The 20,231-nt window shown below is 30.5% G+C and overlaps 1 protein-coding gene across 8 annotated transcripts in view; it reads left to right on the top strand.

The window, feature by feature from the left end:
- LOC118191457 (coiled-coil domain-containing protein AGAP005037-like) overlaps positions 1-20,231 on the top strand; it is a 769,544-nt gene that overhangs the window by 652,922 nt on the left and 96,391 nt on the right. For 7 of the 8 annotated variants that reach the window (XM_085811561.1, XM_085811564.1, XM_085811563.1 and 4 more), the window contains 3 exons: positions 5,580-5,633; positions 10,814-10,864; positions 15,312-15,395. In XM_085811561.1, the coding sequence (XP_085667687.1) occupies positions 5,580-5,633; positions 10,814-10,864; positions 15,312-15,395 (189 nt within the window). The remainder of the gene's footprint in view (positions 1-5,579; positions 5,634-10,813; positions 10,865-15,311; positions 15,396-20,231) is intronic. The other variant, XM_085811562.1, reaches the window with a different exon arrangement.

Here is a 20,231-nt window from a genome sequence, read left to right as displayed (position 1 = left end):
ATTGCTAGCTCAAATAACTTTTCCAGTGTAGTCGGATTTCGTAATTCAATAAAGTCTTGCACTTGGGGTAGTAACCTCGGCAAAATCACTTGAATTATTTCAGGATCCGGACGGTTTCCATACAAGAGCTTGAAAACGTGAATTTTTCTTAATATAAAGCTCGAGAGGTTTTCCATTCTTTGTTGATATATACTGAAAAGTTCTGTTTCTAATTTCGCACGATCCCTTACAACAGGGAAGGCTTTTAGTAGGGCAGTCTTGAAATTTTCGTAAGTATAGGTGGGACTTCCTGCTTGACCCAAGAGACTTCTGCCGATACATTTGAACCAGTTAAGCGCTTGGCCCCTCAAAGCGCTGGTAGCTAAGGTAACTTTTTGAAACTCGTGCACGGGGTAGAGCATGAAGTGGTCATCCAATTTTTCCAAAAAACTGGTTACCTGTGAGTTTCCATTAAACGTTGCTCCTGGTTTCATCGAAGCGCGCATGGTCTGGACGATGTACCCAAATCCTTCCAGGGCGGCAGCTGGCATTTCTGGATTCTGAGCCGTTTCTGCAGGCAGCACAGGTTCTTCCTGAAACTCGGCCATGGTTATTCTTCGTCGGGCGCCACTATCAGGTTCAATGTTTCTTCTTACCTTCTTCGGAAACATACAATGACCTGACTAGAACAGAGAGCTTACTAAAGCTATGTTCACTAATTGTAGTAAGTAGACAGGATACAGACGAAGGGTATACAAAACCTTTATTTTTCTTTATATACAATGACTTCCGTACTTCGGAATACAATGACCCTCCACTCGGGGTCTAACGTAAAAGATATCAAAATAAAACTAAACTCTAATTTAACTTTAGAATAAGATTGGCCTTATAATAACAGGAAGCGTATGTAGCACAGAGACTGTGAACACTACAATACGTTTAATTTATCAAGAGGATTAAAACCTCTGGCCTGGAAGGCAAATAACAACTGCGTAACTTCTAAGGTAAGCGGCCTGCTTCGAACTCACTGCTTCCTCTCTTCTGCTTGGCAAAAAGGCCACACTTAAATACTTGGCGTTCGCCAGACAACTTTGCATAAACTCCTTCACGCTTATAATTCTGGCCGGAAGTAGAAAATAAGAAGTGATAGTAAAGATTTAAAATAAAATAAACGTTAGTAAAACTTAAGATCCTTACAATACTTACAGTACCGCACTATATGCAAACACTGTCATAAATCTATGTGTCTGTATAAAACTCTCGCAGGTACAGTAGGACGTAGGACCTCAGATGTAGCTGCCTTGAACACCTATAATGTCTATATATCAGGTTTGCCTGTACGCCATCCTAAAGCTCAATCACATAACAGCAAGAGCAGATATAGTGTTATAAATACATTCTATATGCAATGTTACTCCTGACAATGTATTTACAGAGTTGAATCTGCATAATGTAAATTGTAAATGTAATGTCAATAATGGTAATGTAATAAATACCCCTATTATCTCATATCTCATATATAATGTCAATGCCGTATCGCATATATAAGACATACAATATCATAATTATGTAAATATGTATATGCACAGCACTATTTATACGTGCATTGCAGTAATTTAGTTGCAACCGCCTTCTGCACACATGTAATGTATATGTACAAGCTCTGCATGAAAGCTCTTCCAAGCTCACTCGCGTAATTACAGGAGTAATTATTATGTTCTATACATAGCTATATGCAATGTCACTTCCTACAGAGTAAATGCAATGTTGAATATGCGTAATGTAATTGTAAATGTAATGTCAATTAATGTTAAGTATAATTCCTTAATTGCCTCATAAACTGTAATATTAATGTCTTTTGTATCGTATAATATACACTTCTCTTCTTTTCTATTGTACACTCTCACTTCTTTTCTATTTAGGTTTTCTTTACTGACACTTTAGTTTTTTAAACTTTTATATAAGGTACGAATATAACTTTTCAGATATTTAAATTTAAATATTAAGAGGGTTGCAAATATATTTTTTGGAAAAGTACTTTAAATATATGATTGCTTGATTTATTAAAACTAAAAGGAAAGATGCTTGCTTCCAATAATCATTTGCTGTTCATTTTCTGATGATATAAGTACGGTGTCTTACAAAAGCGAAGAACGCTTTAGTTTAGGTATTACTATTAGCTCTTAAAACATTCTTTCAACTTCTCAGTATGGATTCAAATACATCATTTATGATTTCTGGTCGTATTTTTCTTCACTATTCTTGTGTTACTAATTCAACTGAAACTTTAAAAAATATTTTTTTACGAATTTTATTTTCCTGTTCTTGGCAAATTCATCAGAGTTTAAATCTGGGTACTGAAGATTTGTTTAGAATATTCAAGGTATGTAAGCCCAGTTTACATTATAAGAGCTGGTTTGCATTATCCAATCTAATATAGTAGATTCTAATATAGAGAGAGTTCGGATTATGTAAACACTCACTTTAGATTATTAATAAGGAAGTCAAGATGATTCATTAAACAACGTTCAAGAGTCGCACATTCATAGTTAAAGGCATAAGATCATCGTCTTGGCAGATTATAAAAGTATTTTGTTCATTAAGTTTTCGCATTAAGAAATTCAAATTTTATTCCAAAATATCAATATGTTATTTTTCATTATGCTATCATGAATTTAAGATTACATTTTGAACAACTGCTATGTCCATCGGTTTCTTAGTGGATAAAACCAATGAATACTAATAATTCAACCCATACTTGAAGCCTAGCAAACAGACTAACAAGCAAGTATTCCTAAAATGTCCTCTAGGAAGACATCTCCTCCTTGAGTAACTAGTCTGTGTAGTCGTTTCCATCTTACAAATAAAAAACGTACAATCAAAAGAGTAGCAACAACATTCACATTAGAAGTCTTTCTATTCCATGTTCTGTTGCTGAAATTAACTTCAGTTTTTAAAATTCTTCCTCTAATTTGCTCCGTTACAATTTTAATCAAAAAGGTTTAATGGAGCTCACCAGTGGCCGAGAGGTGAAAGCCGCTGAACACTGGCAGTTCGGTCCAGGCTTCGAATCCCGACGAACGAGCTGGCTGCATGAACGTTTTCGTGTTTTTCCGTATGAGCCAGACCTTCACGGGGCATCCTTCCCTTTCCGTGTACTGCCTAAGGGCGGAGCACGTAATAAGTAAAAGTGAAAAAGAAGGTTTAATGAGCTTCAGGCATCAAATATTATCGTATTCTATTACGAATGATTCTTATTTTTGATAACTTTGAGAATTTCATTATTTTGAGAAAGAAAGCTGAAGCTTCCCGTTCTTCGCTTAACGTAGAATGTTTTCTTTGCGTCTGTTCTTTATACTCAGCAGATCAGATTGCTATTTTATTAAAAGCTTCTGAACTGAAAAATGCCCCATATTATCTGAATAATGATTGCATGTGACTAAACTTCAAATATTTATTTGCACTCTTTTTCTCAAAATTATTCTTACTCTTTCCGTAATGACAATCAGTATAACGTTACAGTTTCTCTTGATGCGGAAAACAATTTTACCAGAAACACGGTATTTCTTCTATACTTACATGAAAATATATATATATATATATGTGATGTACCAGCTTTTGTCAGGAATAAATAGATTGTTGAAGAATCATCAATGTAGTCGTAGCTTAAATAATCAGACGATAAGTTTTAAAAAACAGGATCCATTTATTATATTTCAGGAGAAAATAGCAGTTACAAAATCAGATATCCGGAATAAATAAAAAGAATTACTAATCACTTTTTATATGAAGTTTACTGCATCGTGACATTAAAGAAAAAGCCCCGATATTCCTTTTGCGAGTTTTTTATAGCCTCTGGAAAGGCGGAGCTTCCAAGAAATGACGTCAGCCTCGTCAGCCAATCCAGTTCGCTTGAAAATCTCCAGAACATTCTAAAACTGTACGTGTAGAAAAGGCGGGAAAAACAACTTGACTACGAGGCTGTGGATTTAATTCCACGTACGTTCAAATAAGAGAACTTCGCAATTAAAAATGAAAAGAACATACAGTTAGAATTTTAATTGTATTGACTATGGAATTTTATTATTACAAATATATATACTGGAGAGTGCAACACAGAAAAATCAATAGACATTTTAAGAGCTAGAAAATAAAATGAAAGGTATTTGTTTCCCCTTTTTTTTACAGAGTTGGTTGTTTTATTAAATTTCATTTTGATAATTGATATAGTATCCAATGACAGTGAAAATTTTAAAATTGGAAACCATCATCAAAATTGTTTAAAAAAAGATTGATCTCCTAAACATAATCGTATCACCTAATATTTAGTTTATTAATAAGGGTTATCTCCTAAGAAATTACTATAATCCGACAACTTTTAACGACATAATAATATTTATTCTTTTAAAATTAATATAAAAAATTAGAAAAAGTATTTTTGCAAATGTATATTACAATCATTGTGAAATACATCTCAAACATATTTTCTTTTTAAAAAAAAAAAAGAAGAACTAACATGAATTTTTAAATTCAAAGTATAAATCACATAAGGCTTTGAATTTCGCACTTAAACTGAATAAAATTAAATAAAATTTCGTTTTAAATATGAATACTTTTCAGAAGAATCTTGATCTATTAGAACTTCAAATTGAACTAGTCTGTGTAAGTATTGTTTGCTCAGAGAGATTGGTGATTAATAATTGGAATAATATGCTTTCTAATTTTTGAAATCATATGCAATCAGTTGTTAAAACTGGAGTCCTAAAAATGCATGATGATGTGGTTTTGGGAGAAAAGATGAAACCCGGATCACGTTTGCGTTATGGCCGAGAAGACTGTTGCTTAGACGACGACTGATGAAAACTCACAACTGGATTACTGGTTAAAGCATTATTTTTATTTAATACAGAAACAATAATTTGGAAATATAGCTCTGGTTAAAATTGACACAACACTAGGGGTGTTATATACGCCCCACCGTTACAATATGCTTACTTTACATTTTAGACAATTAGAAGAAAGTAAAGAAAGAAATGTGGTCTCGCAGTGCAGAGAGATTGCAAGGAAAGTGTGACGTAACATGCGGCAGAGTTGCGCAGCGATGCGTATCCTTTGAAGCGGGGATGCGCTTTATTAAAATTAGTGAGTCTGAAGATCTATTGATAGTTGATTCCAATTAATTTTAATAATTTTGTTTCATATTGTATGTTTTATATACATATATAATTTTCTTAAGTATTTCTTCTAAGATCTGGTTCACCGGGTAGAAGTTTCATAAAATTAATAACAATGATCACTTAGATGATAAATTCGGAAATTTTAAATTCAGTCATTTTTCTTAAAGTCTGAGCTCTAAGCAAATCATATACAAAGTTGTAGTACGTTTTAACTTCTGAAATTTTTGTCCAGGAGGAGACACACTGTTAACAGTTTCCGTAAAATTTATACCCATCACAACTCTCTTAAACTTACTCATTTTCCCTCTGTATTTTAATTGCCAAATTTACTGAAACATATTGTATTGTTATGTTAAATTTATGTATTTATAATGTGTAACAGAAATTTAAACTATATTTAATGACTTTTTATTGCATTTACAGAAGGTTACTCAGAAGCACGTTCGTCAAAATCTTCCTCCTGCACTTCTCTAGCAGGTAAATGAATCCTATGCAATAACTTATTTTTCCTATCATAAAGTTGACTCAAAACTAGCTGTACAATTTTATTGATACATCATATAATGAACCATTTTTATATTAAAGGAATATTTTTTTTTTCAGTATAGAATTTAAACATATACATTTTATTTATTTTTAACATAAAAATTGCACCTGAATTTAAAAAAAATTAAACCAGTTTCTTTTTTTTTTCACATTTAAAAGAGCTTTTAAATAAACTGAATTTTAAGCAATTTAATTTCGAAATTCAAAGCTTTATGTGATTTATTCCTTTGAATTTCAAAGACATTCATGTTAATTCTTTATTTAAAGGGCATATACATTTCATAATTACCGTAATATTTGTTTCCAAAAGCACTTTTTCTAATTTTCTGATCAGCGGCTCCGAAAATGTTCTTATACCTTAAGAAATTGTAGAAAAGGCATTGTAGCCCGAAATTAAATTCGGATATAAAGTATTTTTTCATATTATTTCCATGTGATTTTGAATAAAACCAAACCTTTTTTTTTTATACTGACTTATTTTCTTTTTCTAAAACTGAAAATGTAAAAAGGCTTAAATAAAACACGCGTTCGTACACTAAAATAGTTTCGTAAAATTTCATAAAAAAAATTACCGCCTGCCACTTTCTTTTATTTTTATATTTTGATGACATTTTAAAAATCGTTTGCCTTTATTCTTTCCTTGCTTACTTCGTTAACGTTTTCCAAAAGTTAAGTACGGAGAGGAAAATGCTAATTTCCGGAAGCCAATCAGAATTGAAAGGATGCAGTTCGCTGCAGAGGTAGATGGAAGTATGCAAACAGGTAACAGCTATTGCGCTTTCATGTCAAGAAATATGCAAAAAAGGCAGTCTTATAAGAAGCCAGCTTTATGAAGGGTTACAGAAGTTGATTGTAAGTGCTGATAGAAGATTTTTAAAGCATTCGTACAATTTGTTTTAAAGACATACGTATTCCTATGACTTCCAGAAGACGAATGGAAGATTCTGAGCGCTGGCGTGCTGTGGGGCGTATTGAAGCAGGACAGTCGATCACACATTTTGCTCTTTTCTTCGGCGTTCATCATTCTCTAATTTCACGTTTATGGAAACAATTCCAAACCACACAGACAGTTGTCCGAAGGCCCGTAGCCGGTCGCCCAAGGGTTACAACCCCCGCGGAAGACCGATATATTGCTATTGTAGTCAAGCGGAATCGCAGAGCGATCTCCACACGTGTGACATCGGTGGTTACAGCGTCCATTGGTAAGGCGATATCTGCAGCAACTGTACGCCAAAGATTACATGTGTGTGGACTGTACGCCCGGATACCTCGAGTTTGTGTTCCTCTTTCCGTCCAATCAAGAGGGGCACGATTACAATGGTGCCAGGAACATGTCAGTTGGAATGTGTCTGACTGGGGCAATGTCATGTTTACTGATGAGTCAAGATTTGCTCTGGAGCCAGATGACAAGCGTATAAAGATATGGCGTGAACAACGAACACGCAATAAGTCCCAAAACATCACCGAACATCACGCATTCCGAGGCGAAAGCATTATAGTGTGGACAAGGATTTCATTAAGATACCGCACCGACCTGCACATCTTTAAACGGGGTTCTTCGACGGCTGTCCAGTATCGAGATGAAGTTCTAGAACCCATTGTGAGATTGTACGCTGCAGCAGTTGGCCTTAATTTTGTTTTAATGGACGATAACGCACGTCCCCATAGAGCTGACATCGTCGATGACTACCTGGAGAGTGAAGGGATTGCGCGTAGGGCGTGGCCAGTATATTCGCCCGACCTTAATCCCATTGAAAATCTTTGGGATGCTCTCGGCCGTGTTGTATCTTCACATTTCCCATCTCCAGCCACTCTTATTGAGCTGGAAACTGCTCTCCAAGAAGAATGGCGATTGCTTAATTCTACGGTGGTTGACCACCTAATTGAAAGCATGGTCACAAGGTGTAAACTTTGTATACATATGAGGGGGGAGATCACATACCCTATTAATGACCTTTTTTTTTTTTCATTTTTATAATGTTTATTTTCACTTTATACATAATTCTGTTTAAGTCTCCAATATGTCATTATCTGATAACTTACAAAAATTTAATATTGTTTTCATTTCTGTATATAATTATTGATTTTTTTTATGCATAAGTATATGTGCTACTTTCCTGCCGAATTTTGTGTCAATCAAAGCAGTATTTGTTGATTTTTTTTTTTTTTTTTTTTTTTTTTTTTTTTCATTTTTACATCTTCGTGCTTAACTTTTGGAAGTGAGTGTATTTTATTTAGTATTTAAAAATGGTTCGCCGTCTTAAGGGGAAAACTTATAGCATTTGAAAATTGACCAGTTTTCCGATATCGTAGTTAATTAAATTAAGTAAATTTATCCCATCCTGCGATGTAATATGCGATGAAACGATTTGAAGAAGGAAATCGGATCGAAAATAAAGTAAGAAGAGGTCGTCCGACAAAGTTAAAGCAACGTGATCAGAGATTTATAGTTAGAAAAGTTTTGTAAAATCTATGTTTGACTTTGTGAGGTAAATTTTCTGCTACTTTTTGAATATTCATTTAAAAAAAAAAAAAAAAAAAAAGTTTTTCTATGTTCATAAAATAACTAATGTAGTTTTAATAAGAGAAATTTAGAAATATTATTAAAACATTCTAATTTTCAAATAGTAATTTTTAGTAATGAATAAATTTTAATTTAAATGAATATTTGATTAAAACTTGCACGAACACTTCTGGGAACCACTATATTCATTTTCAGTGAATAAAAATTATTATGAAGTTACACAAAAGTAACAATTAGAGGTAATTTGCTATAACGAAGTGTGAAGTAATATTTATTATTTTATGCGTAAAGAACAATCATAATCATGCGTTTTATTATCTAAAAACGTTAAGCAAAATATGTGTTAATATTTATATTATATTTTTAAAATATTATTTTAACATTTATTATCTCAAAAATATCAATTACAAAAACTTGTCATTTTTACTTCCTTGTACGAAGTAAAGTAAATATTGTAATCACGAAAAATTCCGGTTTTTATGTTTCAACGAAAATATTCATTTTGACCGCTAACAATATTATTATAACAATATTAACAATATTATTAACATAAATTATACGCATGTAAAAAATGCGTATAATTTAATATTCCGTACAAGGAAGTCATGTGGTGTGCACATCATATTTTTTATATGATATGTTTTTGCGTGGCATCTGTACGTAAGGACAAAATAAAGGACTCTTTTTCCCCAAGTGAATTATAAAAATGATTTAAAATGGATTCAGAAGAGATTTTTTTCGTGGCGTCTGTACGTAGGTACGTATCTCGCATAACTCAAAAACAGTAGACTCAGACCATTGAAATTTTGTATGTGGGACTGCTATATCATATAGATGTGAACCTCCCTTTTTGGTTCCAATCGGTCGTACCAAAGCACATATACATATATATATATATATACCCACTAAGTTACGAGGCTCCGTGAGCTCAGTTTTTATCATTCTTATATGTTGGTAAATTACACATTTTTTTCTTTAAAATTGATTGAATTATGTTGTTCTTATCTTCCAGTTAAGGTTTTATGCCTTTAGTTAATCTGCATGCAATAGCTATAGAATTATGAACAATTTAAAAGTTGTTTAAGTGCGGCTGAGGCTATTTATTTTCTATAGCAATCATATTTGTTTACATTTGAAACTTAGCAGAATAGTGAATTCAGTTTCTGCACCTTCAGTGTCTTTTTGCGGAGTGGGGCCAAAATTAAACTTTCATTTTTTTGCAACGAAAAATCTCCCTTGTTCCCTGCTGATCGAATTGCTTCTTTCTGCATAGAAACTCTAATTTTAATTGTAATTTTTGTTTGTTTGATTGTTTTAACTGTATTTGATATTTTTTCTGTATCTTTTATTTTTTTAATGAGAATATTTTGAGATTTTTTATGTATTTTGCCTTGCCGCGAAGTGAGAACTGAATTAATTGAGTGAATTAATTACGAGTAACACAATACACATTAGGTAAGCGGCGCTGAATCGTCTGTGGAAAACTATTTCTTTCTTATTTGTTTTATTTTTTTATACATCGTTTTAGATTTATGATAGTATTTGAATAGAACATGTGGCAAGGATTAGATAATTCTTCATATGATATAATTTTTGTGCATTCTGAGTTACGAATGACACGTAACGTTGTTAAGTAAACCTAGCGCCAGAGTCTCGATATGGTAAACAAATATAGCGAAATTATAGTGCATTTATTCTATTGTGTTCTATGCGTTGTCGACGAAGTAGATTTAATTCAATTCAATAAGTTTAAATGCAGTGCAGAAAAAATGCGTATAATTTAATATTCCGTACAAGGAAGTCATGTGGTGTGCACATCATATTTTTTATATTTAATGTTAGTAACGTATATAACACCTACAGTATTTCATGCCATGAAAGATAATGTTCATGTAGTTGATATAACAGTAAAAATAAGCTTAAGTAGTAATACACTGTAAATATATTTTATTATTCCTTTCGGTTTTCTTGATGGAATTTTTCTTCCTCCAGCATCTTTTCTTGTAAAAATGCAGAATATATATATTAATAATAGATTGTTTAAATCATCACAACAAAAGGCTATTAGTGAATAAGTTTGTAGGTTAGATCGTTTGTAGTAGGATCAAAAGCTGTGCTCAAATATTCGACTGCACGAAGTGTCCCTTCTGCTGTTCAAAGTGTAAAGAGCTGCTCTAAAGTCTTTCACTAATACAAATGTATCAGTCACGTCAGAGGGAACAGTGATGTCTTAAAATTACTCTAAAATCCTACACTTTTATCTCCACGTTAACTTTCAGGTAACAAAGGATTTAAAATGATTGTAAATTTTTACGTTTGGGTAATGAAGATATTAATGTTTTTAAAGCATTTAATAAATGTGAACAATATTTAATGTATTTATAACACTGAATGTCTGTCACTACATACTATTGGTTAGTGAACATTTGTCTTTTTTATATGAAGTTATAGAGATATATATTAATTAATTTTTACTGTTTTATATATGAATTTATGACTTGATTTTTACAATGTTTTTCGTTGTAATATTTTCAGTTCTTGTGCATATTAAGTAGCGTTTATTTTATATGACTAATTTTTGTTTCAGACGAAAATCAAGATCTTCAACCGGAGCAACATTCTAAATATGCCTTTAAAGGTGAGAAATTACTTTTTTAATGCTCTACCTTCACGAAATTTAAAACTTTCTATCATATTTTATGTCTGTTTATGTTGAGCGCACTGAAATAATTTATTAGTAAGAATTAGCTTAGACTGATATTATATTAGTGCTCTATTTACGCAAATTTATAATCCGTTAATGTGGATTTCTAGTTTTTTAGCAAATTAATTTTTCCATGTCATACTTTTTATTTTCATTGTATTATTAACAATAATTAAATAATAAAAGTATACATATTGTTAAGATTTTCTTTCTTCTGACATCAGTTGTTGCGTTATTTTCTTCCTTCACGTTCGTACGGGGTTTGTGTGGATTTGGAGTGAAAAAACGACGACACTTGATGAAGTATCGAAACACACTTTATTTGCCAGTATTGTCAGGACAGCTCCAAAACACGTTTTACAGTCGTCGATGAATTACTATAAACACGCTGACACGATCAGCGACACGGCCTTCAGGTTATCAGGCTATCACGGTGGAGACAGCTTCATTGCAAAGCACCAGAGTACAGCTCCTGACTCTGCTTGGTCGTTCTCGGAAATCCACGTAGTCTCGAGACTCTCCACGCTACAACTCGCGATGCACTCGACGGCACACGAGCACAGCTCCCGACTCTTGGTTCAGTCGTTCCCGGAGCTCAACACGCTCTCTCGACGATGCACTAACCGCGATACACTAAAAGACTCCTTCGGTGCACTCGACGACCCACTCGGCACTCGTTGCCCGGCTGTCAACTCGATCGACTCCGCACGGCTCGCTAGACGAGGCACACTCTCTGAGACACACTAACTGACTGCGGACCAGCAGGGTTTATATAGCTTTCGGCTTGTGTTCGAAAATAATCTGGGCTAAACCGGTAAGAACTCGTTCTAGAAGGTTCTCCATCCGTCCATGGTATATCGCCAATTATGTCGCCAAATGTGGCAACCCTGCCTTTCCTTGCCATTTTATGGCAACCCTAAAACTGCTTTGCGGGGAAGCCATCTCACCGCGCCTTTACATTTCGTAACAATATATTAAGTAACGCTTTGCGAAACTAAACTTTAGTAAAATGAACTAATAACTAAGGGAAAGACAAACTTCGAAAAGAACTGTGAGTAAACAAAGATACTTAAATGTAAATTTTGAATTTTAATGTTAAGGAAATGATAATTTTGTGTGATATAAATTTGGAGCAGTTACCATAGTAGACGAGATACATCGAAGACTTTTCCCTGTTTTATGCAGCATATGAAGGAATGTAACTAATGTATAAATTGCAGAACCAATTTGTATGCAGAACAATTATTTGTAGCAAATGCTTGAAATATTTGTATGTTCAAATGTATGTTTGAAAGTATCAAGCATATAAAAAACGAAATACTGGATTTGCTTACATATACCTATGTAGAGCAAATGTGGTTATTTAAGCTAAAAGATGGTGTTAAATAATGAGAGTTGTCCTCATTGAAAGCCGTTCTGACAGTTGTAAAAAAGTGTAAACACAAAAACGAAGTTAACGAAATACGAAAACGTGCGAAAAAGAAGTAAAATAGGTAATAAAATGGAGTTTTGTTTTCCAATGCAAGGTAAAATGGAATATTTATAAAGAAAATGTAAAATTGGATTAAACTAATATTAAATAATAATATTCTATTATTAGTGTTTGTTTCAGCATTTACACTTTTGCATTTTCATTACAAATATTTCATTTTGCGTTATATTTGAAAAAAACTTTCCGTTTTGTTATGCTTTCTATAATTTATTTTTTATGTTTTTTTATTTTTGTTGCTTTCTGTTTTTGTGTTTATTCTTTCTTATTATTATCAAAGTATATATGGATGATGGAAGTTCAAGTGATTAAATACTTCCTTCTAATTTAAACAAGCAAGCTTAAATCTTTATGAATATATGTATGTATATCTTTCATGTAATAATGTATAAAAATATGCATACAATTTTTGTTATTTTTAAATAACAACTTACAATGGAAAATAACTGTGAGTTATAATAATGTATAGATTAATAGATAGAATACGTTATTTTTAAAATAACACCTAAAAGTGAATAAACTAAATTAAAAATTTGCTGTAGTTGTTGACAAAAATTACTTTAAGGAATGATTTTGGGATTATGCATTTGAATTCAAAATGCAATTGAATTATTTTTAAAGCCAAGTACATTAATATAAAGTAAGTTACATAATAAATCATGTATTTTTAATTTGGAAAATTTCTTTATAAAAAGTTATTACCTTCGCGCATAAAAAATTTTAAGATGGCTAGACAGATGAATATGTAAGTACTTAAAGGTCAGCAAGAAAATATATTCAGAGATTCATTTCTTTAATATCTTCAAATTGCATGTGGTCTGAATATCTTCAGAGTATATCTGGCTCATACTTAGAACTATAAAACAATGTGAAATTGCATAAACTCCTAAATATCAGCATTACTTTAAAAAAGAAAGAACTGGAAAGGAGGTTTCACGTATTTTATTGTATATAATGTTGTCTTTGTAACATTTTATAAATATCATTTTAGTTATATTTCTAACGGCTCACTAGCGACCGAGTGGTAACGTCGCTGAACACTGGTAGTTCGGTCTTGGGTTTAACGCTTTATGGGAGTTTTCCTGGCTTTCCCTCACGTGTAACTAGTATACGAACCAGTTTTCCTTAGATAGTCCGTCACGAAAACATCTCTCCCTTTTGGCAGATAGCCCACTAGTGCTTTTTCATGATTAAATAAACTAAACGATTGTTTTAACGTGTAATCAATCGTTTTTCTTTCATGTGATCAGCCCCCATAGCCACTTCTTCTCCCATTGCTCGTAAAGGTACAGAAAAGGTTCCAGTGGCTGTTAAATTATCACTTTCCATAATGGACAGTACTGGGACTTGAAATAATCTAATATCGTTCGAGTACTATGCAAAGATCAACAACTGTCTGAAAATAACTGAAAATTCTTCAAGAGATGCCAGGATTAATTCTAAAACATTTGCTCATTCAGACTTTAATTCTGGTTCCACTCAAAACTTTAGACATTGTAGAATTTTCGATAAAATTCGGCCGGTTTTAAACGTGTTAAAAAATACATTGCAATTATTCAATGGAATGTTTGAAAGAATAAACTACGGGATTTTTAACAGGATCCAAGACATAGTACGTACTTCATCCCATTGAAAAGTATTGTAAAATAGAAGTAATAATCTGTATACAAAGTTGTCATTGTTGTATAATACTCAATATAAACTAGGTTTAAGTGTGTTTTAACCTGTATTTAATTACTATCAAGTGTTATGAAGAACATTGTAATCTCTTGCTTCAATTTTATTTGTAAAATAATTTTTAGGTTTTGTCATTTTTCTTTTAAGAAGCTATTTATTTTCATTCCTTAAGCAAAATTATTTGCTTTTTAAGCAGTAGCGACCCACTGAAATGTCATTAGTGTTCTGTTTTTGAAATTTTTGAAAAGAATTTTGAGACTTTTTGTGCATTTTGATTATTTTTTGAATAATTTTTGTTTGTTCCTTTCCATAGCAACAAGACACTCACATAAAAAATTATCTTTTTTCACAAAATCTTATTTAAAAGCAAAACACGTCTACCTGAAATCAGAGCAAGTCCTAAAAAGTTAAACTTTGCATATTAATAAATTTTTACTTGGTATGTTTCATCGAAAATCCAAACCTTCTTTAATTTTAATTTGCAGGGGCGTATTACTAAACTTGCAGATTGGGTAGTGCCTTATGCAGAATGAGCAGCTGCATAAGATGATTTATATCTTTAAGAGATAAAGGCAATCATGAATTTTCCAAAATTTTAAACTTATAAAATTAAATTTAAATTATTTAAAATATGTCTCTAGATGAGCTAATTGATAATATCTTCATATTAAAATAATAAATGTCTGAATTATTTGCACGTAGTTTTTAACAAAATACATTTTAAACTTTGTATGAAGCGATAGTATTTGTTGTTATAATAGCATTTACAGATCATGTTTATCATAAATTGTATCTATATAGGAGTATAAGGACATATATTTGCTATCTTTTCTATGGAAATAAAATTTTAAATACCAGTCTAATCTGAACAGGGAAGTTGTTACAATGTAAACAGAACAAGCAGTATTTAAAACGTTAATTTTTTGGAATTTTTAAAGTTTAGAAAGGAACAATTATTAGTGAAATCACTACACTGTTTGAAGAACATGACTTCGTATTAAATTATAATTAATGGAGTTCCTGTCAAATTTAATTTTAAAAATCTCTTGCGTATTCATTAAAACTTATTGTAACTGCTTCAGCGTTTTCAATTGATTTGTATCGAAAGGGCAAAAATTCTTAATATGTTTAGGGGCACCAAAATTCTAAATACGCCCCTGCTAACTTGTCAAGTGTTTTTCTGGAGACTAATTGTGTGCCCGTCCTGCCCTGTAGAGGAAAAGTCTGTGTCGTTTTCGGATGAAACCACCACCGTCAGCTCACCCGTCCATCAGAAGCAGCACTCCCCTCAACACGCAGGTGAACATTCTATCTATCCCTCTATTTTTCCTCTCTGTCTTTGCCTTCTGTTCCCTCAGTCTCTGTCCTTCTGTGTTGCTCTTCTTTATTTCTTTGCTAGCACTTTGAACAAGTTTTTGTTTATTTTTTTCTCTTTCAAAGTGCTTAATGCTGTAAAACGATGCATTCCATCACATGCAGTGACATACTTTTAAATAGCACAACAAATTTCAGTTATTTGCTTAGAAATTGTAACATTAAGAAAACTACTAAGATGATATTATATACGACATATTATTTCGTGACGTAATAGTATATTTATTTGCGATATTAAAATGAATAACTAAAATTCTCATATTTTTTTCTGCGTGACTTAAGGAATAAATGAATTAAGTTTAGTTAGGTAATCAAATTTAACTTTTAAATCAAATATATTTATTTAGAGTATATATGAACATTGATGCATAAGGCAATAGTGAAGTTATAGAAAATACTGGGATTAATGATTTCTAATACCGTTGAAATTTCAAATTTAGAAAAAATGTTTTTTATTTTAGGAACGTATCTCATTCATCAAATTAGTGAAACATAACCCACTTTTCGAAGCCTTTTGCTTAGGTTCTTCGTTACAATTGAACTTCGTAATACAAAATGAACAATTAAAAATTTTAATATTTAAGTCATGGATTTGCTGCTTAAATTCTAAAAAATGTTCAGTTGCCTGAAAATCTTTAATTTTAGATTAGACATTTTACGAAATCTTTTATACACTTCCCTCAGTCAACTGATATTGTAAAAAATCCTTTGCCCTGTTAGAGTTTTATAATTTTACAGTGCTATTATTTGTACCTTGAATATTAAATACCTCTTTCTTAAAAACTCTGACAATTTGAGGAATGTTCATAAAAGCATAGAACATTAATATCCCTAAATATCTATCATTAAAAAATTTTAAAACACCATTCAACATTTGTAATAGAAAAATCAAACTGTCTGTTTTTTAGTGTAAATTTCGTATTCTTTATTCATATATGTATCATCAAATAATATATTTTGTTGAGGATATTAATAATAATTTCATCACTAAAGTAGCTTTTAAATCAAAACATATTCTGCATATAATAACATTTCAACTATTTTTTTAAATTTATCTTTATATTTCATTTGTAATAAATGTATCGATAAATAAAGAGAAGATCTATATTTATTAATTTCGGTACATAAATGCTGTTTCTTACCTGATATTGTAATGTTCGTAATTAATAATGATTATTTTCCAAATGCGCGCAATAAATCAGCAATAATACTGCATACTGCAAATAGTTGAAAATATTAAATTAAATTATATCATATTATACATCTGTATAACATTAGAATTTATTTAAGTATTCTATTTAATTTTAGAAATAAAAGGTTAAAATTTTATATACCACTATAAATCTTTAATTATATAATTAAAAATTAATTAAAGAAATAATTCATTAATTAAATAATTAATTATTTTTCTTTAATTCTTTAAATATTTAATTAATAAATAATTAAAGAAATTAATTATTGATTAAAGAAATTATGAATTAAGAATTATGAAATTATGAAAATCATGAATTTCGAAAATTTCAGGATGTAGACGTGTGTTTCTGAAATTACAAATTGCAAAACTTTGCCACTCGCCGTCTGAAAAATTGAATTAAACTTGTTCTTATTTAAAGGAAAATTATTTTTCTTTGTGGAAATATTAAGCAGATTATTTAAATGTATATCATTTTCTCACTGCAGTTTCTAAAATATTAATTAATAAAATTACCAAGCTATGAGCAACATATATACCGTTTAAACTAGCTTCACATGATCAAAACCTGAAATAACAATTTGATTAGCAATATAAATTCAATTTGTTAATTTAAAAAATTTATCTTTTATTTTGAAAAATCAATGTAGAATTATTTTGCGATTTACATAAATGCAAAGAGAATATGAGGATATGAGTTTTAATAAAGTGGAATTTAAACTGCTATTTAAAATAATGGTTGGCAAAATTACAAATGTAAAATTGCTTTACAGATCAAGTAAATAAATGCAGTATGGTAAAAATGGAAAATTATGATAGCAGTAAAGCACTATTTATAATTCATAAAGTAATGGGTTTACACAAGCCAATACTTCTGGCTTAATTTAAATAAGTAATGTTGAGCTAAAAAGTCTCAAAGTCACGGTAACAACGTGGCCTCAAGTAAGCAGAACACATTGTAAAAAATAACTTGCGAAACCTTCGCTTAATCTGATAAACACTCAATCTGAACAAACACTCACTGTCTCAATTACATTCTGGCATGAAAAGCATAGGTGAAAAGAGACTAACAGAAAAGTACTTTAACTCAAATCTTAGTCAAAAATAAATGCATAAATTCTCAGAAATAAATCTTCCATTCTATCACATAGCATTCATTTACTTCTTTTACTTATATTCAAACAATTCATTTTTTTAATTTGCAAAATAAATATCCCTAAATATCATAAATAAATTTACAGTCCATCACCACTTGACATTTGTAACAGAAAAATTAAAGTATCTAATTCAGAAACCAATAACAATACGATATCATTCCTTAAACGTATCCATAAAGCCTGAACGTTGTTCATCTCACTTTCAAATTGCCTATTTATGCTTATTTTAAGATAATGAAAAGTTACTCCATTAAAATGAATGCAATTATTTAAATACCTTCACTTATCTTACAACAAATCCACATATTATTTATTGTTAATTGATCTGAATTAGCGACAAAATAAAAATTCATTGTAGAACTCTGAAATTATAATGATTTTCTAATTAAATAGAAAATGCTGAAATAATTAAATACGAATTTTCCACACATGCTTCAAATATGAATTTTAGAATATTCAAAATTTATTATTTAAATATGAATTTAATTATTACTTTCAATTAAAATTGGAATTTCTTAATACCGGGGATATGAGTAATTAAAATTTCTAAAAAACTGAAGTATAATTACATTATGAAGCGAGCACATTTTTAAATCTAGTGAATTTCTGAATTTTTCTGCAAAATACCTAATTTTATTCTGCTGCATGTGTTTTTTCTTTCTTTTTTTATTTTGCATGTATATTAATTTAGAATTTTTGCAGGTTGGTTTAAGAGTTGTCATTGGTTAAAGTGCTCTTTTACACAAATTGGTTAAAAAAACGTTTTAAAGGCAATTAATTTAAAAACTTTTTTTACACAAAATATTTTCTATTTTTATTGCAATCACGTTGCTCTGAAATTTAATGAATCAAATTTTCAATCAAAATCATTATAAACTACTGGTGTTATAAACATTTTGACGTCTAACCTTAAAATTTAGATATTTTGAATTTCGATGTTTTCTAAATTTAATGAATGATTAATTATTCAGATTTTTTCAATATCAAATTTTGAAATCGAATCTGCTATATCGACAGTGAAAATATTTTTTGCTTTTGTGTCTAGTTTTTGCTGAATACATTTTTGTGAATTTTGATCTGCTTTTTGTGACTTTGGTGGCTGATCCCTTGTTCCTCTGTGTATGTTTTGCTATTTATAAATTTTAAGCAGATGTAAACGTATCAAACTTAATTCACTTGCAGACTATTTCTATTTCCTTTTTCAGATTTATTTTATAATATTTTATAAATTTTAGATTTGTTTGAGATATTAAAGCTGTCCTGGAATAACATTCAAATGTATTTACTGAAATAAATCTTGGATAACGTTAGTCTTAAGGAAATTATAAGATTTTGTTTGAATTACAGTAGTTTTTCACAATTATGTACTAAACGATTGATTTTTATTTTTAAATTCAAGATATAAGTGTATCGTGAATATTTATGCTGGATTTCGGAAGAGAAATAATTTACTCTCTTATTTTGCGTAGTGAATTACATGGTAACTAATTTTAATTTTACATCTTAAAGTGTAAAGTTTTCTGCCGACATTCCAACTACGGATCTTACAATTGCCAGCTAAACGTGTTACGCAGAGGAAGGCGGTAATTTTAATATAAACGTGTGGCAAATCTTTAAATCACAAGAGAGCATTTTCCATCCAATCGTATTGTAAGACCAAATAATTCTAGAATGAAAATATTTCCTCATGTACACTAGGAGACCGTTTTAATGTAAACTTAAAGACAATCTTAAACCAAAAATCAAAAATTGGATAAAATATAAACTCATAGTACCTCAATATTTTGTAACAATAATGAAACCACAGGAGGTGGTTAAAGAACGGTTATAAATGTCAGTTATTAACTTGGGTAATTAAGAGACCACTGTACTAATCTTAGTTGGAAGTTAAAACTGATTCGCAATTATTCTTGCATTGGACCGAGACATCATTGCCATAATTTTGATTTAAGCTATTTTAAACATAAAAATCAGCAAAAAGTTTTAATTTTTTGCTTTTTGTGATTCCAGCTATTTTTGATTTTTTCAATTAAACGTATTGTTATTGAAAAACTTTTAATATTAAACTAATATTTGATTCGATAATTTGTACAAGAAAATGAATTCTATGAATTTTAAAAACGCTAGGTTCTCTTTATAGGTGATAAATAAATTAGCTAAAATCATACGAGGTATCCAAATTTGGTGTGGCTACATTTAAATGGAAATTGAAAATAACCTAATAGAAATAAAAAAATTTTCAAGCAAATAATTTTATTCCTTCCTCAAAAAATTATTTTGCTTTTAATTTATATATATGAATATATATTTTTTTAAATGGTTATCTGCAAGTATGTAAAATAATGTAATAAAACTTTCTACCTATGCCTTGGGAAGTTAAAATTTGAGTTTTGTTAAATTTTTCGTATTCAA

The sequence above is a fragment of the Stegodyphus dumicola genome, chromosome 2 (assembly GCF_044657685.1).
Source record: "Stegodyphus dumicola isolate Sdum_Otavi_A_Nest chromosome 2, ASM4465768v1".
Lineage (NCBI taxonomy): Eukaryota > Metazoa > Arthropoda > Arachnida > Araneae > Eresidae > Stegodyphus > Stegodyphus dumicola.
This window is presented reverse-complemented; position numbering and strand designations above follow the sequence as displayed.